The 23,970-nt window shown below is 33.3% G+C and overlaps 2 protein-coding genes across 4 annotated transcripts in view; one reads left to right on the top strand and one right to left on the bottom strand.

The window, feature by feature from the left end:
- Nucleotides 1–38: 38 nt before the first annotated feature.
- LOC128168302 (nucleolin-like) lies at nt 39–23,955 on the bottom strand. Of its 2 annotated transcripts, none has more exons than XM_052834519.1 (17): nt 23,933–23,955; nt 10,108–10,155; nt 9,336–9,604; nt 8,697–8,927; nt 8,416–8,533; nt 8,132–8,262; nt 7,946–7,987; nt 6,034–6,163; nt 5,199–5,320; nt 4,119–4,388; nt 3,432–3,794; nt 3,021–3,107; nt 2,767–2,940; nt 2,089–2,170; nt 1,562–1,725; nt 714–875; nt 39–324 (listed from the first exon to the last, which is right to left on the bottom strand). In XM_052834519.1, the coding sequence occupies exons 2-17, from the start codon at nt 10,152–10,154 to the stop codon at nt 272–274; spliced, it is 2,445 nt and encodes an 814-aa protein (XP_052690479.1). In that variant the 5' UTR covers nt 10,155; nt 23,933–23,955; the 3' UTR covers nt 39–271. The 2 variants fall into 2 exon arrangements, with proteins under 2 accessions (XP_052690479.1, XP_052690480.1); XM_052834520.1 differs by lacking the exon at nt 23,933–23,955 and adding an exon at nt 11,107–11,191.
- The window catches only part of LOC128168303 (long-chain-fatty-acid--CoA ligase 1-like), a 31,763-nt gene continuing 23,909 nt past the window's right edge, over nt 16,117–23,970 (top strand). The window contains exon 1 of one of the 2 annotated variants that reach the window (XM_052834522.1): nt 16,117–16,263. The gene's annotated coding sequence lies outside the window, so the exon portion shown is untranslated. Of the gene's footprint in view, nt 16,264–23,681; nt 23,894–23,970 lie in introns of those variants that run through there. The other variant, XM_052834523.1, reaches the window with a different exon arrangement.

The raw sequence follows: 23,970 nt of genomic DNA, 5'->3' as shown, positions 1-23,970 counted from the left end.
GGTATATATACCCCAATAAAATGAAGCAAAAAAGACAATGAAAATTTTTTTTCATGATGACTTTAATTTTTGTGACTACAAAAAATGACATGACTAAAACATTGCATTTTATGCTTGATGCACATTATGAAAAAAAATCATAATTAAAACATAAAGGAAAGGAGGGTGTCATAAAATAGCATACATTTAACACTGTTCTGACGGAGAGTACACACACGATGAATGGGGATGCATAAAGATGTCTGAAATCAACGACAAATCTGAAGCTTTCTCAATAATAGTTTCCGTTTCCATAGTTGTCATTTCCATAATTCCTTGAACTCCCTGAAACAAAGAAAAAGTTCAATCAGAACAGATATATTCACTGGTACATGTTACAAATTTTGAAATATATTTTCATCAATACCTGTAAACTTTTCACTGCATGTATATATTTGACAAATTCAGAGAAATCAAATCAAATGCCCTAGTTATCATTTAAATTTACTAACAGAAGAATTTCAGATCAACATGCACACAAATATTAATTAAGTTTATCATTATATACAGTAGTAATCAAATACAAAATAATTAACAATTAAACACTATTATAGTGAAGCACCAGGGACAAGGTAGATTTCAAGGAATAATTCTGACATGGCGATCTCATAAAATGTTTTACTGTATTGACTATCTAGTATAGACATTTCATTAATGGAATAGAATGCTCTTACCTCCTCCCTGTTTGGACATGTTGTACTGTTCCCACTTGGACTGAGCAGAGGTCCACGACTTCTCTCGGGGTGATTCCTGTTTGAGGTTGCGCCTCGGTGAGGAGCCTCTGTTACCATAGCCCCGCCCACCATCTCTACGGCCCCCTCCCCTCTGTCCTCCACCTGAATCAGAAGATTAGCTTGGATATAAAGTAATGATATAGGGTAGAGAAATTGGTTTAAGTGTCCCCCTTCATATACATGCAAATTTTCAGCAGAACCTTCTAAGGTTCTATACACATACTAAATACTAATAGATATGATGCTGAGAAAAAATGTTGTCGTTTGAATCAATAAGATAACTGATACAAACATACACAAAATATCATGCATGAGACAGGCAATCTAAATTAAATTTGATCATGCATCTGTTTCTTTCAAACATGCAAAAACTTAACTACATTTATATCTTGAAAGCCTCAAATTTCACTTTTTCCAGAATCATTGGATATCTACATAAAATGTACATATAAATGGCTTTATTTAGCTTAATGCTGCTTTATCAACTCACTTCAAAGATATGTCTGGTTGTTCAAGTCAATAGATTCTGGCTTGGACAACCTGACATACACTAACTTCTTTAAAAGTCTCTGACAAAGCTTCTAAAGGTTTTGTTCTGTATGTAAATATCCATGAAGATAAATTGTAAAACGTTCATTCAAACCACCTTGTTGCCATTTACATAGTATATATTGCAACGTGCAGAATACAAAAATTCTGTTGACTAAAGCCAGAATAGAGTCTGAGACAAAACAAAGTTTATTTAATTTTTACATGCATATATAAAGTATAAAATTTCATTTTCATACCATAATTCGTTCTCTTTGGTCCTCTGTGATCATCATAATCACCCTTGCGTTTGTTTGACTGGAATCGGTCAAAGTTATCGTCAAACCTGTTTCCACCAGTCCCGCTGGCAATGCCAGTCATAAATGGCACATCCTCAGCAATTCTTGGTGGATCCACATCATACCTGTATAAAACAAAATTTATAATTCACTTACAAGAATAAAAGGATTCTGTTTTTATTAATAATTATTACGGTAATTGAATTCTGTTTATATAGTTTAAATCAACTTCTATTCAAGCACAAGAAAAGTTTCTGAGGTTCGCAAAAGATTCATTGTTACAAATATGAATATTTGTGAACCAGTCTTATAATATATATTGGTTTAAGATGGTAAATGTAGACTTAGTTTATAAAATAAGCTGCAGCTTCCCAGTTAATTTCTGGTAAATTGCAAATCAATTTGGTTAATATATATGTGTCACAAATAAAAGTTGGTTAAGAGCAGTTTATGACTTTGAGTCTGGATGTCAATAATGGCGTCTATACCTCTTGGAGTCGTAGCTGTCTTGGCGTCCTCCATAGCTCTGTCGACCACCACCACCACCACTGCCACCGCTAGGCCTGGGGTCTATAGAGTAATAAAGAACAAGGTCAATCAAATATACAAGTTATATATGAAAGCTAACAAGAAAGGATCATAACATATAATAGCACCTCCCTAAATACCGTGGTAGTTGATAATTCATTAGCAAATAACTGTGATAGTTTATGAATTACGGTATCCAAGTACTATTCATAGTGTGTGAAGAATACACATGCATTTTTGTTTAACAGTAACTGTTTTAAAATAATCAGCAAAAGTTGAACATATTTCTTTAAAAAAACTTATCTTAAGTTCATGAAACTCACTATTCTTTTAATGTCACAGCAGTAAAACATGCACATGAATTTGAACACATAAGGGATATAAAAAATGTCCCATCCTTTAACAGATTATAAAGAGGTTAAAGCAGTCCTCTTCTTGAGAATAATTACTACATGTACCCGGTAGAAAATTTCTGTTTATCTACTTGCTGTATGCTTGTGTGGATATGATAAGGGGATTTTTTAAATGGATATTTAAAGAGTTTTTAAAACTACTGTTCTAGCATTCATTCATATTTCTGAGTTCTTCAGAATTCCAATGCCCGTCCTACTTCTATATAAATGACAAAAAAATCTTACTTCTCTGTGGATTGGGGCACTCTCTGGCCCAGTGGCCTCTCTCGCCACACTTGTTACACAGGTCCTCAGGCTTGGGTCCTCCAGGCTTGTTTGGTCCTCCACTGTGTCCTCCATGGCCACTGTGTCCTCCATGCCCTCCGTGGCCACGATCTGAACTGCTAGAACCTGGGCCTGCTGGAATGTCAAAGTAAGATGTCACACACTAAACTGTATACCATCTGTAGTACATGTATTTACAATGTTGCTCCAATTACCTCTCTGGTTCTGATTCGGACACTCCCTTGCCCAGTGACCATCCTGTCCACATTTGAAGCAAGCAGACTCTCCTGGGGGAATATTACCTACGTTTGAACAGTAACACTGTCAACAAACTTAACAATGGGCCATCTTAACAATCAATACTTAGTGTTCTTTCCAAATTAATATCTTTAATCTTCAGTAAAAGCACATACTGTGGAATCATTAGATTTCGTGGTGGCTCAATTTTCGTGGAATTCATGGGTACGTCTTATCCACGAATTAGCATCCTCCACGAATAAATAAATTAAGGCAATATTTCCTTTTGAAGGTATACGAGAATACACGAAAATGCGTCACCACGAACCTGTAAAATTTAAGCATTCCACGAAAATTGGCCTCCACGAATTTTAATGATTCCACAGTACCTGGGGTGTTTCTCCTGTTCCCAGCACCACCTCTAGAGTGACTATCAAAATCATCCCGCCTGCCCTGCGACCTCTGAGATGACCCCATGCCCCCCATTCTGTCTCCTCCCCGATCAAACGAGTCCCGCCTGTTGCGACTGTCATTCAAGCTGTCCATGTCATTGAATCCCCTTCCCCCTCCCATTCCTCCACCCATGGCACCGACCCCTGACATCCCCGTGTTAATGGTGTTGAGCATGTTCTGCTGGTTGGCCATCTGTCTGACCAGATTCTGCTGCTGAGCCAGCTTCTGTTGGCTGGTCATCACCATATTGGTCAGAGCCGACATCTGGTTCACCAGCATCTCAGTCGATGGTCCTGTGTCTACAAGAGTTAAGATGAAACATGTACATCATAACTATATTACCATGCTATAACTTTTCAAATGTGAACTAACTGTAAGAAGGAATTTAATTTTCAACACTTGCCCTACCCCCAGAAACTTAATTTCCAGGATATGTAATATGTCTAAATAACATCTCAATAATGTAAGTTTAAACTCTTGTATGTAGCTAATGTAAGTTAAAACTTTTGTATGTAGCATTAAATAATAAAGGACAATAGCAGATAAAGGTTATGTCTAAGAGTCCTGTATTTAAAAGACAAACCCAACTTGTTCAGATTCACTATCAGGCGAGAAACACGTACTTCTGTTGACATGGCCATGTCCGTGGCTGGAGCCCATGTTGTTGTAGCTGCTTCTGTTGATGCCACCACGCTGCATGCCCCGACCTCTGCTCCTAGTCATTGTATTGCCTCCAAACTTGTTGTACCTTGTGGAGAGACTGGTACCTATGCGTTTGACAGGCATGGTGCGTCGATTCTTCAGGTTAGAGAAGCGACTAGCAGTGGGACGGGGGCGGTCGTGTTTGTCTCTGGGACGGTCATGCTTCCTCTCTTCTTCTAGTCTCTTTTGTACTGTTTGTGACCAAAAAAAAATCAAAAATGTAATAGGTAAAAAAAATTTTCATTATATGTCTTTATATATGCTAGAGAACATGAACATTCAAAAACTGTAAGAACATAGAGTACAAAGGGATCTACGCAATTGAAAAATGAAGATTATTTCAAACTTGAAAAATCATTTTTGAAACTCTGTATCTTGAATGCCATTAACTCATCCGATTATTGGATATTTATTAACCAAGAATAAATTGCAAGAAGTCATGCATTATTTGGATGTCATTTTTCCACTTAGCACCTCCATCATCCATTTCCAAAAAAATCTTTTTCTGCATGTTACGGTTTTTTATATTCCACCAATTTATACATCTTAGACTTAAAAAAAAAAAAATAGTGATAAGGCCTATGAAAAAAATTGTGCGTTTAGGGTAACACTGATGAAAAAATTAGGTTAGGTAGGGAGTGATTTTTTTTTAAATTTTATCATTTTTTCTGCATGAATCCTAAGAATGTTTGCTTGTGTCATATTTAAAAATAGATTTTTTAATGGAATTAATCAGACATAAAAAAATGGTAGGATCGGGGCATTTTTGTAGGTTAGGTCCAGTTACCCTAAACACACAACTTTTTTTTTTAGGCCTAACAATGCAAATTCTTCATCCCCCCCCTTTACACATGTATCTCTAAGATGGAAAAACTTTCAACACAAGCATTTCTTATTTGTATGAGGAACTGGAACCTATATAAAAGACTTGAATCAATACTGGTACTCAATCAGTTTTAATTTATAAATGGAGCATGGAGAGAACCCGAGACTTGACTGACCATGGTCTGGCATGGGGTAGCAGTGGCTCAGCTTGATCTTGTGGTCCCCGACCTCCACATCCTTGTTTCCCTCCACACAGCTGGCCGCCTCCTGTCCACTCTTGAACTCCAGGATGGCACACCTACACAGGTACAAAGGGCAAAGGTTAAAGAGCAAGATCAGACTTTGTCTTTTATGTTTTAGTAATCTTCCATTTTTTTTTTAAATTTTGGCTTTAGAAATACTTACCCTCTTTACTAAAACAGAATTACATACCATAATAATGATAAATAATTAAAATAAAATCATTACCGGTACATGTCATTGAACATAAGATTAAATTGAAGTTTTAAAGTAATGTTTTTTAACGCTTTATGCCAAACATCATTGCATACTAATATAGTGCAATTCTTTTGTTCAAGATTCAATGTCCTCTTACATTGAAAGTTTGAAATCTCTCTTGCTCTAACCAAAACGCTTCACATTTTAAAATTAGAACTAACGTGCTATGAAAATCGGCTTACAACTACTCATTTCACTTGAAGATATTACTATTCAAAATAATCGTCTCAGAGCATTCAACAGCTTCCATTTCTAAGATGCAAAACCTGGTGAAATTATAGTTCCTCAGTAACTTTGCTTTTCGCAGGCAATGACAACTTATTCAACTTCAGCGGAGTTGCTTGAAATTAAATTTCCTTCAGCGTAATTATATATTCAGCGCTTAAAATTATCTGACATTATCAAAATGCCGTTCATCACTCAGCCGCAAAACTTAACCTCTCATTCAAGAACTGGCAAAATATTACCTGACGCATCCATGCCACCACTTTTTCCTTTCCATTAGCAACTTACCCAAAGTTTTCACCTTCCTCATTAGTGGGTATTAGAACATTGGTGCATTCTGGGAAAATAGCTCTCAAAACCTCCTCTGTAGTGTCTGGGGGAATATTGGTGCAATAGGCTGATTTATCTTTTTTCTGACCTGAAAATTTAACCTTCAAATGCAGAAAATGGGTGTTTGTACCACTGGGGCCTTGTTAGCTTTCTTTTCTCAGGAGCCAACATGGTCCAAGAGCAGCCTGCTGGTTAAATTCTATACAGCTTAAAGAATCTCATTTTCATTAAAACATAAACATTTAAGGGAAGTTATATCAGTGTTTTCTCCATACAGTAGAGTCCAAAACTTCATTTCCTTCCTTGGATATATTTACAGTATAAAATCATATTATCTCATTTTTTTTATATAATCAATCCTCTAAAGAACTCAAAACTTTATTCCTTCTCATCGTCGAAGATATGTCATGTCTTAAGAATCATTACGTTCATATTTTTTCCAGTCATCAACATGAATGCTTTCAGATTATTTTTCATTGAAGTTCCATGTTTGGTTACATTCTTTTTTGGCTGAATTTGAAAAATTTTCCATCGGTGGGCAATAGCTGTAATTAGTATTAAGGTTAATTCTGAAGAAGATTTCACCATATGAAACTACCATGTATTCCATGGCTTTCCAATCATTTCCAACCTCGGAGGACAATAAAAGAAAACTGCTAAATCCACTTCTTATTGGTCAATTTCTCAGTTTTTCATCTGTATCTGGAAATCAGAATTTTGCGTTTGTTTCTGAAGACTGCATAATGTTGATGATGCCAAAATGTATATAGAAATACAAATGTATCCAGAAGATTTGCATGAATATGCACGCTTAATTTCTTTACTGCAAGTCAGAATTTGTCATTGCAGTGCTGCCTTGTAGAATGTAGTATCTCTTGGTAAAATCCTCATTTCCAGCGGAGGTTTACAGCTGATTTTGTAAAATCCAGAGTCAATCTTCCAAAAATTTTCTTTGCTTCTTCTTTTCCAATCTTTTCTACTAGCAACACAAGCTTTTTCTTTGTGTACAAGCCAATAAGATTCTAGTATCAAGTTCTCTCTTTGAAGATATCATAAAGCCATATTGTTGACATTGAAGTTCTCTGAACATGTTTTAATTTCCATTACTCATTTGATTTGATGCAATTTTTCTTCATCTGTGTGTCTGACTCAGCTTTTCTTTAGGGTGAAATTTTGACATTTAAAAAATCTGTCCTTATGTCTCTGCTTTTATTTTCAGATGAACTGCCGCATTTTGCTTGGGATTTCAGGAAATTGGAGAAAACACTGATATTCCCAATTTTCATCTCTTTCCTTGGTCATTTTCAAATCTCCTGCCTTTATCCATAATAAACTCAAAGAACATTAATTATTATGTTTCAGTATACAGTACATGTATTGGATAGATCCAAACTTCTGAATCAGAAATATGTTGGTGAGTGAAAAATAAAGGCTACAACAAACAAACATTAAATAAAGTCAGGCTGATCCCCAAGGCTATCATGACATATCTAAGCATATTTCTTCCATGAAGAAATAAACTCTTTTGTTTCTTATGCCCTCTACATTAAATTTTGGCATATTGTATCTTATGCCTTCGACATTAAATTTTGGCAATAATATGCTAAGAAAAATTTTCAAGATGCCTGCATTTCTTAAAGTCCATTCAATCTCACCAAATTTTCACTGTACTATTCCAGCAACAGTCAACCCAACCTGGCATGGATTTTTGTAGTCAAACTTGTAAAAGCTCTGCATTATCCTCTTAATTCCAGTAACATTAAAATACTTCAAAAAGTTACATGCATAATCTTTCCCCATTTGAAATTTTTCCCACAACAAAAGGCATTAGGATTTAGTGCTTATTTGATAAGCTTCCATTACACCTTACCTCCGTCAAAATTTGGAAACTTGTCCCTTCTTTTCTCAGTAGCTGTGAAAGAAATACATGTACATTAAAAATTTGATTTGAATCTCACAATAGAGGTTTCAAACACAATATGGACAAAAAGATCAATGAGAATCTGAAATACTAAACCACAATAAAATTGTAAAGACTAATAGATGATGCTGTTACCCAGCAAAGCTGCAAAAGCTCTTGGACAGGCGACACTGATTTCATCATTGGTAAGCTTCAGTTTGGCCAGACAAGACAATATGTCAATGGCCTTTCGACTTCGTCGGGGATTAAACCACATTGTAACTGTCCTGTTAATAAAAAAGTTTTAACTTTTGATTTAGTTCAATAAATTTGATTTTTTTATTCTCATTGATTGAAAATGCTCTAAAATATTGGATCAAACTGTACACAATTATATCGTCCTCTTCTTGACTCAAGCTAATTGATTCTACATCTATTACCCTTTTCTGTCATCATAATCCAGTGTAGCCTTGACAGACTTCTGGATCAGTGATTGAAGATCTCGGTTACTCAGGTCTGCAACTGTCAGTATGGAAATTCGAACAGGACCCTTGACAACTGAAAATTTAAAAAAATTCAAATACATACTCTAAGAAACAAGGAAATTTGACTCAGAGATGCAATTATTTTTTTCTAATCTATAAATTTGGGGGAGTCAATAACATGTTCTGCTTTCTGAATTTCTACATATTTCAGATCTCAACAGTGGTTTAAAAAATACCATGGGTCAATAATGTTTTCTCTGGAGCATCTGGGTCTGTTTTTTCTTCCTTCTTCTCTCCTTCTCCTTCCTTTTTTGGTGTACTCTCTTCCTTGTTTTCCTTCTCTTTTTCCTCTTTCTCTTCTTCCTCCTCCTTGCTCTCTTCTTCTTCATCATCTTTCTGATCATCTTCTAGCTGTTCCTCATTTTCATCCAATAATTCCACTGCTTTCAATTCAATCTCATCTTCATCTGCATCAGAGAATATAAAATGCAAATTATTTTTACATGGTAATCTTATGTAATTGTACAATGCACATTGTATAATATAAAAACTCCTTTCTTGAAAGATTTTTTTTTGAAGTTGGTTTAGAACTCTAACTTTAAGTGCATGTAAAAGGCAGCCTTACATTTCTAAACTAACAAGGAAACTATTCAACATGCTATACTTAAACAGTATGCTGAAAAAGTAACATAATAAACTCATTTATATGTACATGTATATAATTCTTATCTTGAAAATGATATCACTCAAAGGAAAAAATATAGAGACCTTTCTATGGAATATTGTTTCACAAACCAATATTTTCAGTGAATGGTCTATACAAATCTTCTCTGAAAAAAATGTTTTCAATGGAAGTCTTCAAAATGTAAACAAACCTGCAGCATTATTGGTTTCTTTTTCTTCTTTGTCTTCTTTCTTAGTGTCCTCTGCTGTTGTTTCTGTCTTTTCTTCCGTTTCTTGGTCTTCCTTCGAGTCTTCCTCTTCTTCTTCATCCAGCTTTATGACATCTTCCTCCTCCTCTTGATCAGATACCGTGAAATCAACATCCACTAAGTTGTCATCTCCACTGACATCCATTTTCTTTTCCTCTTCCTCGTCGTCAATGGGTTTTACAGGATCTTTCTTAGCAGCAGCTGCACGCGGCCTTTAAAACATAATGCATGTTTAGTAAACAAGCAAAATTGACTTCCTACGTAAAATATTACATAATAAGGAAATTTTCATTCCTGATAAACACATCAGATTTTGTGGGTATGAGCATGACAAAAATATTTGCAGGGTAAAAGGTCATTCAGGATTTTTTCCCAACAAATTTTTTAGTCATAATATTATGTAAAATTCTTATCTATTTAGTATTTACATGATATTTCTTTGGAAGTTTAACAGAAAACTAAAATATAACTGTTAACACACTACATAGTTATGAAAAACATGGTAAAAATAGGCTTCAAAGTGCCAAATATAGAATTTTTAGAAAGTTCCTATAATTATACATTTTGCATTTTAATTCTAAACTATCAGTATGTGTAAATTATCCGCATATTTCTCCGCCATATGGTATGTTGTCATGCGCATTAATAAATCATTGAACAAGTGCAAAACAGAATTTCCTTAGGGTTCGTTTAAATAAAGAGTTTTAATCCTTACGTTGAACTTCTTCCTCTTCTAGCCACTTGCTTTCCTCTGGGAGGCATCCTTTATGAAAAAAAAACAACAATTTTTGCAATATATATACATACATGATGGATATGTCCAATTTTAAAAGTTTAATTCTTAATGTTTTATTTCTTTGAGTGAAAGTGAAATCAGAATTCAAAACATTATAACATGAAATCAATATGAACCACTCAAAATCATTACAGATTATATCCTGCAAGAGAAAATATTTGACTTCCACCTCCTCTTTTAAACAATAGACATTCTGTTTAATAAATGTCATGAAGTTTTCCTTTGAAATCACTTCACCAATGTTTATAAATAACAGCTTCATCACAGATGCTTCCATTTTCCTGCCAAGATTTCTTTAGACAGAAAATTCACAAACAGCAATGCTGAGAAACTTCTATCCGTTCAGCTACTGATTAATTACATATTGTGAAACTAAAAAAAACGTGCACAGTTGGAAAGAATTCAATTTTTAAACTCATGTTTTCAAGTTTTGAAACTGGTCAACTTCAGCTGTGCATCAAAAATCAATTAAGAGCATTACATGCAGAACTTACAACAGCTGATCAGGTTTAATCGATTAACATCATCATTAAATACAATCTCAAAATAAGTCTATAAGACTTCTAAAGTAAAGTATGGGCATTGTCCAATCACAATAAAGCATCCACCAAAAATGTCCAAATGCCTGAAATGGCACAATATCTCATATAATTTGTCTTCGTTTAATCTTTTAATTCTGAAAACAAATAATCCACTGATTGGCTTTTTGTCTTTATTTTATCTAACCACTGATCTTAACTATTCTAAACAACAGTGGCCAACACCACGCATAAAATAAACAAGAACAAAGCAGCGAAAATAAACTCGTAAAAGCCACCAATCAACTACAAGGGTTGCTCAAATCAATCTACTATTGCTTTCGAAGTATCCTTATCCATAATAATATATGCATAACTATGAAAAACTCTTCATACATACGTGTATATATATATTTTTTTCACTTTTTAAAAGACACAAGTGCACATTGCTTTGGAAGAAAAATGGCGGCTACCGAATATTGCAAGTGATTAGGTCGTACGGATAACATTCGTATTTATTTATAACGACGCACAAGGGCCTTAATATAATCGAACTTTAAAAAAGTTTTGCTTACATTAATCAATTTGTAAAAAAATCTTTTCTATGTAGAAAACCCCGTTCTGTAAACTTTTTGGAAACAAGATCAAGGGAGAATAAAACTGAATAGATGCCCATTTGATTGATAAAACTCGGAAAATTAAATTTCAAATGCACACTGAGGAAAAGGCACTTTTTAAACATTCTTGACTTTTCAAAAATATTTGAAACCTTTTATGTGACATCTAAGTCATGAACACTATATGAATAATAATTTATATATAAAGTGATGATGCATGGTTTTGATTTTAAAATACTTTACATAACTACATATTTATAGAGCAAGCTCAAGTTATATTCCATCATTCAAAATGAATGAAATGTCCAGTATCTATCACTACCTTGAATAAAAAGTGCGATTTTTTTTTCTCATAGAGTAATGCAAGACATATATCAGATAAATTTTTGTTAACTTAAATCATACTTGAAATTATACATTGACAAAAACATTTATCAAATACCCGCTCATAAATTTAATTGTAGTTGAAAAAATAATCATTAGACGTTGGGAGGGGGGGGGGGGAGTGTCAATTTCTCCTCTCTTATATAAAGAAACTGACAACATGAACGCTTAAAGGCTTATAGATCTCCTTAAATTATGCTTCTTCGATTTTTCGTGAAATGATTAAGATTCTCCATTGGCTTTCATACTCTTACTTTCTTTGATGATCGAAAAAAGCATCGAGCTCTGTGGGTGGGTGCGATTGGCTATCTTTGAGGCTTCACTTTATAAACCCTTTAAATAATGTTCTTGCGTTCCGATAAATCCTTATGAAAAAACATGGGGAAAATTAAAGGAGCTAATTAAGAAACCATGGAGATAGCTGTTTTCCTATCTTCTAACCTATCTAGCGAGTTTTTGCACGATAGCAACTAATTCGAAAACGCGGATACGATTATCATATGTTCACTCTCCTTTTCTTAAATAAGTCAAATACATTTATTTGAAATGAAATAATGGATCAGATGAAATATAGAATTGAAGTCTCTGTAAAAGACAGAGGGTACTGTAAACAATGTATAAGTTATATGCGATGTTCTATCTATATATATATTATTAAAAACCGAGAAACCAGAATGCTCAGATCTCAATCTAATTAAAATTAGATTTGTAAATCCGCTCCTCTACGATACTCTACACAAATTTTACATGTCATGGCAGGGGAGCGGATTTACAAATGAATCTAACTTTAATTCTATTGTCTCAGAACACACAGAAGACTAGCCATTTCGGTCTTTAGCACACAGCTCTATATACACCGCAACAAGATTTTTAATCGAACATGCATCATGTATATGATGCTCGTTAGTAAGCCCTTTTAATGATAGCTGATTGAGCATAAAATGGGAAGCGGCCGGTCGACTTCTTTGATTTTTCGTCTTAGTGACACGCTCGTGGAGCTTTGAACTTTAAGGTTCGAAGGAACTAATCAGGTATCACAGGAAGAAGTGACAGGAGTTAGATTTTTTATTTTTGAATTTTAATTTCACTGGAAGCCTTTCATTAGAGCTGGATATTTATTGACATTATAATCTAAATGTGCAAGCAAGTTATCGATTCCGCCTTTAGGAGTTATCTCAGAAAGCCTTTAAGAAGCCTCGATTTGGGGTAAATGCTCCCGTTCAGGCATAGAACAACAATTAGTTTATTCTATCAGTTTTAAAATTCGGGAAATACTTTGTCTTAGTAATCATGAGTACTTAAAACCGGGCAACTATTATACATACTATAATGCGTGGTAACATTTTGTCTCATATGCATCGATCGGTCTTTCAGTAAAAAGTGACTGAAGGTAATTATGAACTTAAAAAAAAAAAAACACCGAAAAAACCCAAAACAAAACAAAACAAAACAAAAACAAAAAAAGAACCCCAAAAAAAAAACAAAATAAAAAAACCAGACCCCCATTTCCCCTTTCGAGTTCTGAAAAAGGAGAACTTAATACTGCATCTAATTATCTCTACCACTTATCCACAGGCACTTGTTTCTGAGAAAAAATTTTACCTGTACAAAAGTTCTAGGTACATATATTGGACACAACAAAGAAAAGTGCATTGAAAAAAATTGGGGAGATAAACTGAAAGAACTAGAGAGACTTTTTGAATCGTGGAAAAAAAGAAAATTAACTATATTCGGAAAAACATGTATTATTAATAGTCTAGCTATCTCCAGATTGATCTACAATTTATCAATATTACCATCCCCAAGTTCTGATATTATTAAATCTATAAATAGATTGATTTTCAATTTTATCTGGAATAAAAAGGATCGAATAAAACGAAAAACACTTATCGGAGATGTAAAATATGGCGGAATAGGAATAGTAGATATAGAATCAAAAATCAAAGCTATTAAATCATCTTGGATATCTTATATATTAAACGGTGAAAATAACTTGCTCTATTTTCTAGAAAATTTCAAACTAAAAGATGATGACATACTTTATATATTACACACAAATAAAATAGATCTGCAAAACCACTTTCTCCTTAAAAAGCTACCAATATTTTACAGAGAGATATTTGAAGCATTTAGTTATTCAAAAACCACTAAAGAGGCAAATGCTATGTCAACCCCTGAATTTTTACAACAGCATATTTGGGGCAATAAAATGTTCATGTTTAAAAACAAAACACTTTATTTTCAAAACTGGTTTAATAAAGGTTTTAAATATGTCAAAGATATTGTTGACGAAAATGGGCTAAAACCACTGGAATTCTTTTCGAATATATTAGCCCAAAAGAACAATTTAATCTGTGAATATTTTATAATGAAAAACGTATTTCATAAATTTAAAAAACAGTTTGACCTAGGTCTGGCTAAACATACGACTGTTATTCACAGACCGCAGTTTCTATTTCATGGTAACATATATGAATCGATAGATGATAAAAAATGTAAATTTTACTATAAGATTTTTAGAGATCACAAATTTGAAAAGCCATACTATATCAAGAAAATACTTAAGGACCTTAATATTGAAGGATCAGAATGGATAAAAAACATTTATATAAACAAAGTCGTTAACATGTTTGACAAACAAATCGCAGATTTTAACTATAAACTATTAAACAACATACTTATAAGTAGAGAATATCTCAGTAAATGGAAAAACGATTCTAGTGCATGCTTGTATTGTAAGCACTCTAATGAAACAATTAAACATTTACTATATGATTGTACAAATGTCAAAAAAATATGGAATATTGTTAGCATTATCTTACATTTTGTGGTTTCATGGAAACATGTAATTGTTGGACTATATAAAGAAATCAATAACAAAGTTATCGTTTATAATAATGTTATATCGTTTGTAGCACTTAGAATTTATAAATACAAGATGTGGTGTAGAATAAATGATGATATTGAAAAACCAGAAGACATAATTTCGCACGTGAAAACGTCCACAAAAATATTTTACTTAGCCCTGAAAAAATCAAAATATAGTAATTTTAACATAGATATGCTTAGGCTTTTATTTGAGAAGCTGTAATGTTATTTTTGAACTATGATTAACAATGTATCACAAAACTGATATGGGCTTATGTTTAATATGAGTACATGTATACATCTTCTGGATGTCTAGTCTTCATGTATCTTCTTTTTCTTTTTTTCCTTATGCATGTATTTATTTTCCAATTATAAATTAATTTCATATTCCACGCTACTGGAGGGTTTCTGTCTCTCCAGTGGAGCTGCTATAGGGGAAAACGAGGACTCTGTAAGATGTGTGATGATATCCCCTGTGGCAGCAACCATATGTACATGTATTTCATTATATGAACGTCTTTTTTTTTTTTAATTCAAGGACGAAAATCATCCATCATATTATATTTGTTTAAATGAGATAGTCTTTTCGTTATATGCGTATATTTTTATATTTTCTATAATATGTATTTCAAATATACTTAAAATGTCAAACATACATTATATATTTTTCTTTCTGTTCTATTGTTACTATATAAATACTTAAATGTGTCATCCTGCGAGAGGATTTAGAAAAACTACTATTTTTGTGTATTATTAATATTTTTCTTTATATGCTTGTATTAATGACATAACTCAAACTGAATATATACATATATAATATTGATATTAATTATAACTTATCGGATCCAGGGGGCCCCTGGCACCCCAGGTGACGATATACCTGAGGGTCTCTGCGGAGATGTTGCCTCGCTTGTAATGTAATTTATTGAATAAAATATATATATTAAAAAAAAAAAAAAAAAAGAGTTCTGAAAAAGGAGAACTTAATACTGCATCTAATTATCTCTACCACTTATCCACAGGCACTTGTTTCTGAGAAAAAATTTTACCCTATAGTATTATACTATAGGGTAAATTTTTTTCTCAGAAACAAGTGCCTATGCACTTATCATATGGTATTCAACGCAAAACTCAAAAGCTTCCCAAAAAATGCAAATCTTTGAAATCGATGCAAAGTATTTATTGTAACAATTTAAAGAATTTGAACCGGATCAAAAACTTTGGTATAAACTAATTTTAAGTTACATCATAAATTTTCACATATTATGATTTTCACGAATTTTAAGAATTTGCTGTAAAATGGGAAATCGAGAAAGGGCAAAAGTAGATCATGTAATTAAAAAAAAAATACACCGATATTTTATATAGCAAATTTTTTAGCAATGATATTTTTATACACTGATGATGTAAAAATGATAAAATACTAAAAAAAAAAAAAAATAAAGTAATAATAATAATAATAATAATAGGAAAAGAAAATCACAACAGACATTTTGTCAACAATTAGTTAACAATTATGAAAAGTATAATCTCCATATGTAGGTCACGCACGACTTGACTAAAAACGAACGCACCCCAGAATATTATCGGCTGATGGTGCAGGAGGTCAACAGCGTGAAAAAAAGAATACGCAGATGCTGAGTCTGATCAATACAATATATTTCTGATATACGAGATAAACTGTGCAGGTAAATGATGATTTTATCAATACAATTCAATGTAAACGATATTAAAGTTTTGTCTTTTTCATTCATCACTCTTAATTACAGATAGCTGGAATTTCCTCTGTGTAAGTGAATTCCAGTTTACACTAGGATGTAGTACGTGTATTACGTTAGGAAGTAGTAGTACGTTGCTCTGTTTAAATCTTCCGTTTTTCGTTGAAAGACATTCCTTGCATCTATATACACTTATAATTAACAGGTTTGTCACTGGGTTAACCATGAGTTGCATACTATACTGAAGACATAAGTCTTGACAGTAACCACTGAAGTAATATTTCCTATACCCATTGAACGAAAAGGCATACAAATAAAAGAAAATGTGTACATTTAATATTTTCTTCCACAAACATTGAAAACAGTGTTTCCCTGTTATAGCGTCACCTGTCTTTTCATGACAGAAAAGATCATGTCCAGTTAAAGTAAATTAACATACAGTTATTTTTAAGGTCTTCCGTTTCCAACGGAAGACCTTGTACTGATTCTGATGGGTCTTCTTCATTATTATTTTTCTTCTTCTAGACGTTTTTAAATCCTCAATAACTTTTTTGTTTGTCATCTGATTTCATTCAAATTTTCACGGTATATTGTAAATTGAATTAGGTATCTAGAGCACAAAAAAAATTGAAATCGAAACTTCCGGTTTTGAGTTATTCCCCTTTTTCTAAAATTTTAGGGACGTTAGTTTCCAGACAAAGGCTCCAAAATGGTCCGTAGCAAATAATTTATAATTAAAAATCTTTATTATTGACACTTTGAATATTGTCCTCTGATTTTTGGATTTCAGTTTCTTCCAATTATTCCACTCGAATTCATCAATCGAAATCTATGTTTTAAAAATAGCAAAATTTTTCTCATGTTTTAGCTTCGTAACTTTTTAGTTTGAAATATTTCCTAAATACATATAGAACAAAAGTTGTGCATAATGTTAAGGGCTTTCATTTGACACCAATAAAAAAGGGCTGGCCCCTTTAATTAAGGGCCAGAAGCCCTCAAAAGATTTTGCTTAATAACTCAAAAACGGTTAGGATTTCGATATTGCTGTCGTTGGAAAAGTTGTTTGTTGGGATCTCATAAAGGTTGTTATAATGTTATTTTGTAAGTGATTTGTGTAGTATGAGTGTAAAAAGCTTTACATGTTAACATGTACCTGCTTTCATTTGGCAAGTTAACGAAAGTCTTTGCGCGTAAAACTGGCAAAAAGTTACCACAGAAAGTATGATGGTTTATACAGGAGGCTTTAATTCATGAGAAAAAAATTAGAACACATGCTTTTTTTTTTATAGAAGTTAAACTCATTGTCGTTTAGTTCTTATAGTGCACAATCCTTAAAGACGAGAATCGAAAAACAAAACATTCTTTTTCTTTTCTAGTAAAACACAAAATACTTATTGAAAAAAAAATTCTATGCATTACATTTTAGTTATCATACTGCATGCATTTAAAATCCACCTTGAATCAGAGATGTGTATTATTACGTAAGCTATCCCTCGCCAACGGCCGAGAAAATCGGTCACCATGGTCGCGGCTGTACTACCTAGCGGTCAGCGGTTATCTAATACACGAGAGTTGCGTCTCTCATATATGAGTTAATTTAGCTGCGAACTGAAGAATTATTTCAGTTTTGATTACACATAAAGGTTTATTCTTCAATTGGATTAAACGATAGGGTGTCAATTAAGAAATCGTTCAGTTAATTAATAAAAGCAATGCCATTCTCAATCTAATGCAATATCAGTCATATATATCAATTGTGGGTTTTAAGTAAAAAAAGAATTTCTATTTGATAGAATTTAGTCATTAAATTGCAAACTTTTCAAATCTTCCTAGGTTCTTAGCTGTGCGTGTGTATGCGTTAAACCTTTATGTAATCTATCCTTCGCCCGCGGCCGAGGAAATCATCCACGGCTGCACTATCTAGCGGTTAACGGTTATCTAATACACAAGATTCGCACCCGCACACTTACATGAATATGAACGTGTTTGAGTTTATAAAGCCGTTAATACACTGTACACTGTTTTAATTTTATGTTATAAAAGTTTGTTCATTTTGTATTTAGTTAAATTAAACATTGGAGAGTAAATTAAAAAGTCGTTCTGAAAATTAATAAAAGCGATATTACTCCAAATCGGAAATACTCGTGAGACATATTTGAATGGTTGGTTTGTAAGTCTTAAATGTTTTAAAAACTGTACAAATAATGTTTTCAATCAACAAAAAAAAACAACAACACAAATATTAAAACCTTTAAATGATGATCATCCCTCGCACATGGCCGAGGAGATCCCGCGCAAGTGACCTCTACATGTACCTTATCACGCGTGCATGTTTGGTATTTTGTACGAACGCAACTATTTTTATTATGTTTTAAACTATTATATTGGTTTTAGATGAACAGATAAATTTATCTTACTCGTACAGTTGATTTAGCATTGATTTATACGACAGCGTACAAGGTAATTTTAAAAATCAAATCAAATTATGATCAAAGTTCCATGTTTGCGGTAGGTGCTGACACGATAAAAGAATGCCCTGAATGAAGGCATTGGGTGATTATTTTAAAGAATATTCACATGAGTTCTGAAACAAGTTTTGTTTAGATTCTATCGGTCTCATATTAATATCTTCTGTAGTGTTTCTACATGGTCGTTAGTTTCATTGTGAAAACGAACTTATTTCTGTGTTGCCCTCCCACCGCCCCGCTGCCAAGTGCTCTTTTTTTTAAATTCCAGATCTATCGAAAATCATTTGATAGTGACTTCTTCTTATGTGTAACATTTTCTCCTGAGCGTGTTTCTCTTTCCCACCCGTTTTTTTATTCGGTCAGTCTTTGTAAATTTCAATTTTCTTTATTGCGTAAATTCAATCGCCACGTGCTACCGAAAATCTTGTGTCACGTTGAACAGCGCAAACAGCTCAGAACATATATAGCCCCAGCTTATTTATGGCTGCAGATCATCAATTGTTATGTAATTAATCAACAGTTCGAAGGGTGCTTTCTTCAAAGTGGTCAATTATCAAACAACAAGACTTTCATTTTTACATTAAAGGTGCGAGATCGTAATCTGAGAACGTGGCTATAATAAATTAACATGTCGAACACGCTAAACTTCTATTATATATAATTATGAACAGAATAATATATTTTATAATTAAAAGTTTTAAGTCAAATGTAATTTTTTCTTGGGATAAGATGTTATGAAATTCGACTACATGCATTATGCTATGCAGGTGGTCGCCATAGAAATCATCAAAGTATTGCAAGTTAGGACAGATTAGTTTACTTGACTTACAGACTATAATATAGCGACATATCTGCCTCCAAAAAATATATGCGCTTCTCAAAGTTACGCTTCAGTGAGATGGACATGTGTTCTTGGGGATTTTCTTTATTGCTAATTATATGAAAATTGATTAAAAAAAAGTTTTATTGAAGTTGTGTGGTATGAGGATGTCATGCAACTTAATTTACTTACAAGGTTAGCTACAGCCAGTGGAATACTAAGTTTAGGTCAACAATGATTACCCAATCTATTAAAATACAAGATATATAGAGAAGGCAAATATTCCTTGTGACATGTACGTAGTTTTTTTTTTTTATATATCTTTATGATAAAGCAGAGAAAAGCAAAAAAAAAATTAAAAAAAAAAAAAAAAAACCCACAAAAAACAAACATGGAACTTGCATCAAATTTACTTCATGTACATGTTACCAAAAATCCGACCGAATATGCGCCTTTGTCACATTTAATTTAATTAACTGAAAATAAAAACCGTAACACCATCATTTTTCGCTTATTTTTATTGAAGTTTCTCCCCTTTTTTTTAAATACATACGTAAACTTTCTCCGAGAGAATAACTGTTGATCCGATAAAGGAGAAAAAACTGACTTAAAAATAGGGATTTTGAATATTATTGCATCGTAGAGAGAAGTAATATTTATTTCTGTAAATAATGTTATTAAATTTTACGGTACATAGCGGTGTCTGTATATCAGGAGTAAAATTAAGACGCTCACTTATGCATAAATTCTCCCGATGATCCTTGATAGCTGATTATTATTTTAAATGTTCAAGTCTACTCGTATTATCAAATAATATCAGCCCTGAATAAATTTTCAGATACGCCATCAATTTTGGCTATTTACCAAATTTTGACAGCACGAAACAAATTCAAACTTGCACATAGTCTTCAAAAAATTAGAAAGATTTATTTACAGAAGTTACGTGTTTTTTATGCACGTTTTTACGTACATTTCCTTACATGAATCATGAGTACATGTAATATATAACAATCCATGCTACCCTGAAAAATTTAACTCGCCATTAAACTTCTCATTGTTTAAACCCCTGTCACACTGGAGCTGCGTCCTCACAGCGATCCCGCTGCGTAATTGAATAATGTAAAACGCCATGGTAAACGAACTAGAGTCTTCTACAGCGCCGTAACAACTCAACAGCATCTTCGTTCGCCGCGGTGGGATATCCTAGCCTAGAACATTTTAGAACGCCATGCGACGGCGCGCACTTTGAACATGCACAAAGTACGCGCCGTGGCTCTGCGTTCCGATAAACACGCCGTAGAAGTGGAGTAAGGTCGCCATGACAGCGCCGTAAAGTCTCCAACAGAGCATGTGCACGCAGTCAGCGCGCAGAGCACGCTGTGGATGCGCGGTAAAAACTCCTAGCACGCATGAGCGCTCGGCGGATACCCAGCGAGAGGGCAGTCAATCGCCAAGTAGAACTCTGTTCTAACGTAGTTGGGAGCTCTGTAAGAACGCCTTTCTGAATTTTCCTACGGCGATTCCATGAATTTTACAACGCCGTGAACACGCCCTGGGAACGCAACTTTGTGTGACAGGGCCTTAAAGAGTTTTCAAAACAATTACACAAACTGTGTTCGACAAATAGTTTTCATAAAACATTTTCTTCCTGTCTTTATACAGGCTTTCAATCACAACACGTTTTTATAACAAAAGCAGAAGTAAAATTTTAGTCATTAGTCATTATAATCGTTTGACACCAAATCACATAAATTTTCATCTCGCAGCAACAACGGAAGACCTACTCGTGGCTTTGCCACGAGCTCTGCTCTAGTTCTTTTAATAATTGTTATAGAGCATTAATGAATCAGGAAGTCATGGTATATAATACTTAATAACACAATGTCTGTAATGTGAGAAGATTTGAGCTAAGCACTTGTAAATGATAAAGCTGAAGACTTTTCATGAACAAAAGTTGAATGAGAGCCAAGGAAAGAAATCTGTATTAAAATGCCAAATTTACTGAGAATCATATTTATAATTTTTTTTACTAAACTTTGATAATTTTGCACATAGTTATGTACTGTTTAAACTTTAGAATTTGATTTGGAAGCGCCTATATTTTTGTAGCAGTTTGGGCTATATGCTTTGTGAATATATGGACACTTGGGGGGTATAGATCCTGACTAGATCAAAATAACAGGAGTCCCAGGATCAATTACCAATCCAGCCACTAACTCTGCCCATCCTACTACATTTGTTGCCGTTGACCAACCCCTAGATTACAGGTGATTCTGAAAGTCCTGCCAGGGTGTTAGAACTTGGGGGGTGTGTTGTCGTCAGTGTAGTGTATAGGGAGGATTAATAGTTAGGGCTTTGTGGATCGATCATGAATGTTGGCTAGGTTAGCTTATTGGTAGAGCTCTTGACTAGAGAAATTCAAGAGTCATTGGTTTGATTCCCAGCCAAGCCACTAACTTTTCCTCTCCTTTTTCATTTTAGCAATATAAAACAATTCATGTCAATTGCATTCTCCATTTAATTTTTTGGTTCCCCATAAACCTAAAAAGTGAAAACTTGCCCGATTAAGTCAACATTTTGTATAGATTTTTGCACATTGGTACCAGTTACATCACTGAAATTGATTAAAATGTTATTTGATTTACCTCTGCCTTTTCTGTACAAGACAGTGACACAATAAAAAATGTGAAACAAGGAAAAAGGAAATTTGTATATTTTTTAAGGCAACAACTTATCAGGATGTTGGGGGACATATACTGTATTTTATGTATCTGAAATTATTTGATGTCGCTGGCTTGCGTTTCATAGATTTTTTTCTTTCTTAAATCAGAGCCCTGACAAGAACATACTTGATAATCAACAACTGACCTATATCTAGATGACTTTTTTCTTTTTCTTTTTTTTTTTAAATTTGCATTTTTATTAAACACAGTGATTGTTATTAAAAAAAATTGTGTGAGAACTTTGAAATGGATGTAAAAATGTCAAATATTCCCACTACTAGTCACTTCAAGAGATTTGTTCTCTTTCTTGTCAATATCTTTGCAGATTTTATGAGGAAAGTGAAATGACAAGTCAAGGAAAAAAATCTTTGACTTATTACTTTTACCTTTTTCAATTTCGATTCTACTTCACGAACAGGTATCTATTTTTTCTCTAAATATTGCCAAAAAAGGACAGAAAAGAGATCGAACCTTGGACAAAGTACATGTAAAATAAAACTGAGCAATTGAGTAACAAACATGTGATATTATTAGAATGTGCAATGCATTATGTAAATGAAAAACTGAAGAAAAAAAATGGTTTTTGACTTGTAGACCAGTTATGTTAAAGCAAGTCTGATTTATCCTTTATGTCATTATAATAGTGACACCATATTAATTTTGTTATCTAATATCTATTACCCCAAGACTAAGGCAAAACAATTCAGAATTAGTTAACGTGCATTTTTTTGCATGTCTGTAATAAAAAGAAAGATCTTTATTTAATGTATTTCAGTTAACAATTTCTAACAAAAAGCTCTGCACACATGGATAACTTGGTTTTAAGATAAAGCTTACAGGGGACTTTTAGTTATTATTCAAAACCAAATTATGTAATTATTACCAATGTGAAGAAGATAAGAACCAAAAGCTAAACAATAAGTACATGTATTTCATGCTCTGTGTCACAGTAAACAGCTTTAATGTCGTAGATAATGTTGAAATAACCCTATCAGTTAATGAATAAATATTGCTCAAATTAAGGATGTCAATGGGTATAAAACTGTATGAATATAAAAGGGATGCAGTATCTTAATAATCTTATTAATATAAATTCAAGCAGTTTGGAAGATGCTCAAATTGAAAAGAGGTTCACATTATTTTGACTTAGTTCTTGTGACAGAGAATTCTGTTATATAAGAATAGTACACCAAGTAAGAATGAGAGTTATTTATCTTTGCTGTTTCAGTATTTTGTCTGCAAGTTTAGTCATTCTACTGATATGAATGGCTCTGAGTGACCTTGAGGTTTTTCGATATCAGGGCTCTATTTAAAGAGCTTGTGAATGAAGCATGCATGTTTGTATAATGGATCACCTATTTCTGCCAGACAGCTGGGGGAATCGACCCTTTCTGTGGTTAGTTACCCCTAAACTTTGGACCTGCATGCATGTCCATCACCTGATAGCCCCTAGTCGACACTGCTGTACTTTAAGTGTTGGAGATATTGAAATGTCACAATATATACACTTTACGAACCCCATTGTATTACAAGCCAGGAGTCTATAACGTACTAGCCATCAAATTCAGGAGTTTAGAACAATAATCCTGGTGAGTATGAATCAGAACTTGTGAATGAATTGGACTTACCACTAGACAAGACTGCTATGGACTGTAGAGCATTGTAC

Source organism: Crassostrea angulata, chromosome 10 (genome assembly GCF_025612915.1).
Source record: "Crassostrea angulata isolate pt1a10 chromosome 10, ASM2561291v2, whole genome shotgun sequence".
In the NCBI taxonomy this organism is placed as follows: domain Eukaryota; kingdom Metazoa; phylum Mollusca; class Bivalvia; order Ostreida; family Ostreidae; genus Magallana; species Magallana angulata.
This window is presented reverse-complemented; position numbering and strand designations above follow the sequence as displayed.

Coding starts and splice junctions, on each gene's coding strand:
- LOC128168302 (XM_052834519.1), bottom strand. CDS start 10,154: ATGCCTCCCAGAGGAAAGCAAGTGGCTAGAAGAGGAAGAAGTTCAAC. Junction 8,928..9,335: donor AGAAACCAATAATGCTGCAG/GTTTGTTTACAT, acceptor TCTCTGATGCAG/ATGAAGATGAGATTGAATTG. Junction 4,389..5,198: donor CTACCCCATGCCAGACCATG/GTCAGTCAAGTC, acceptor GGTCACAAACAG/TACAAAAGAGACTAGAAGAA.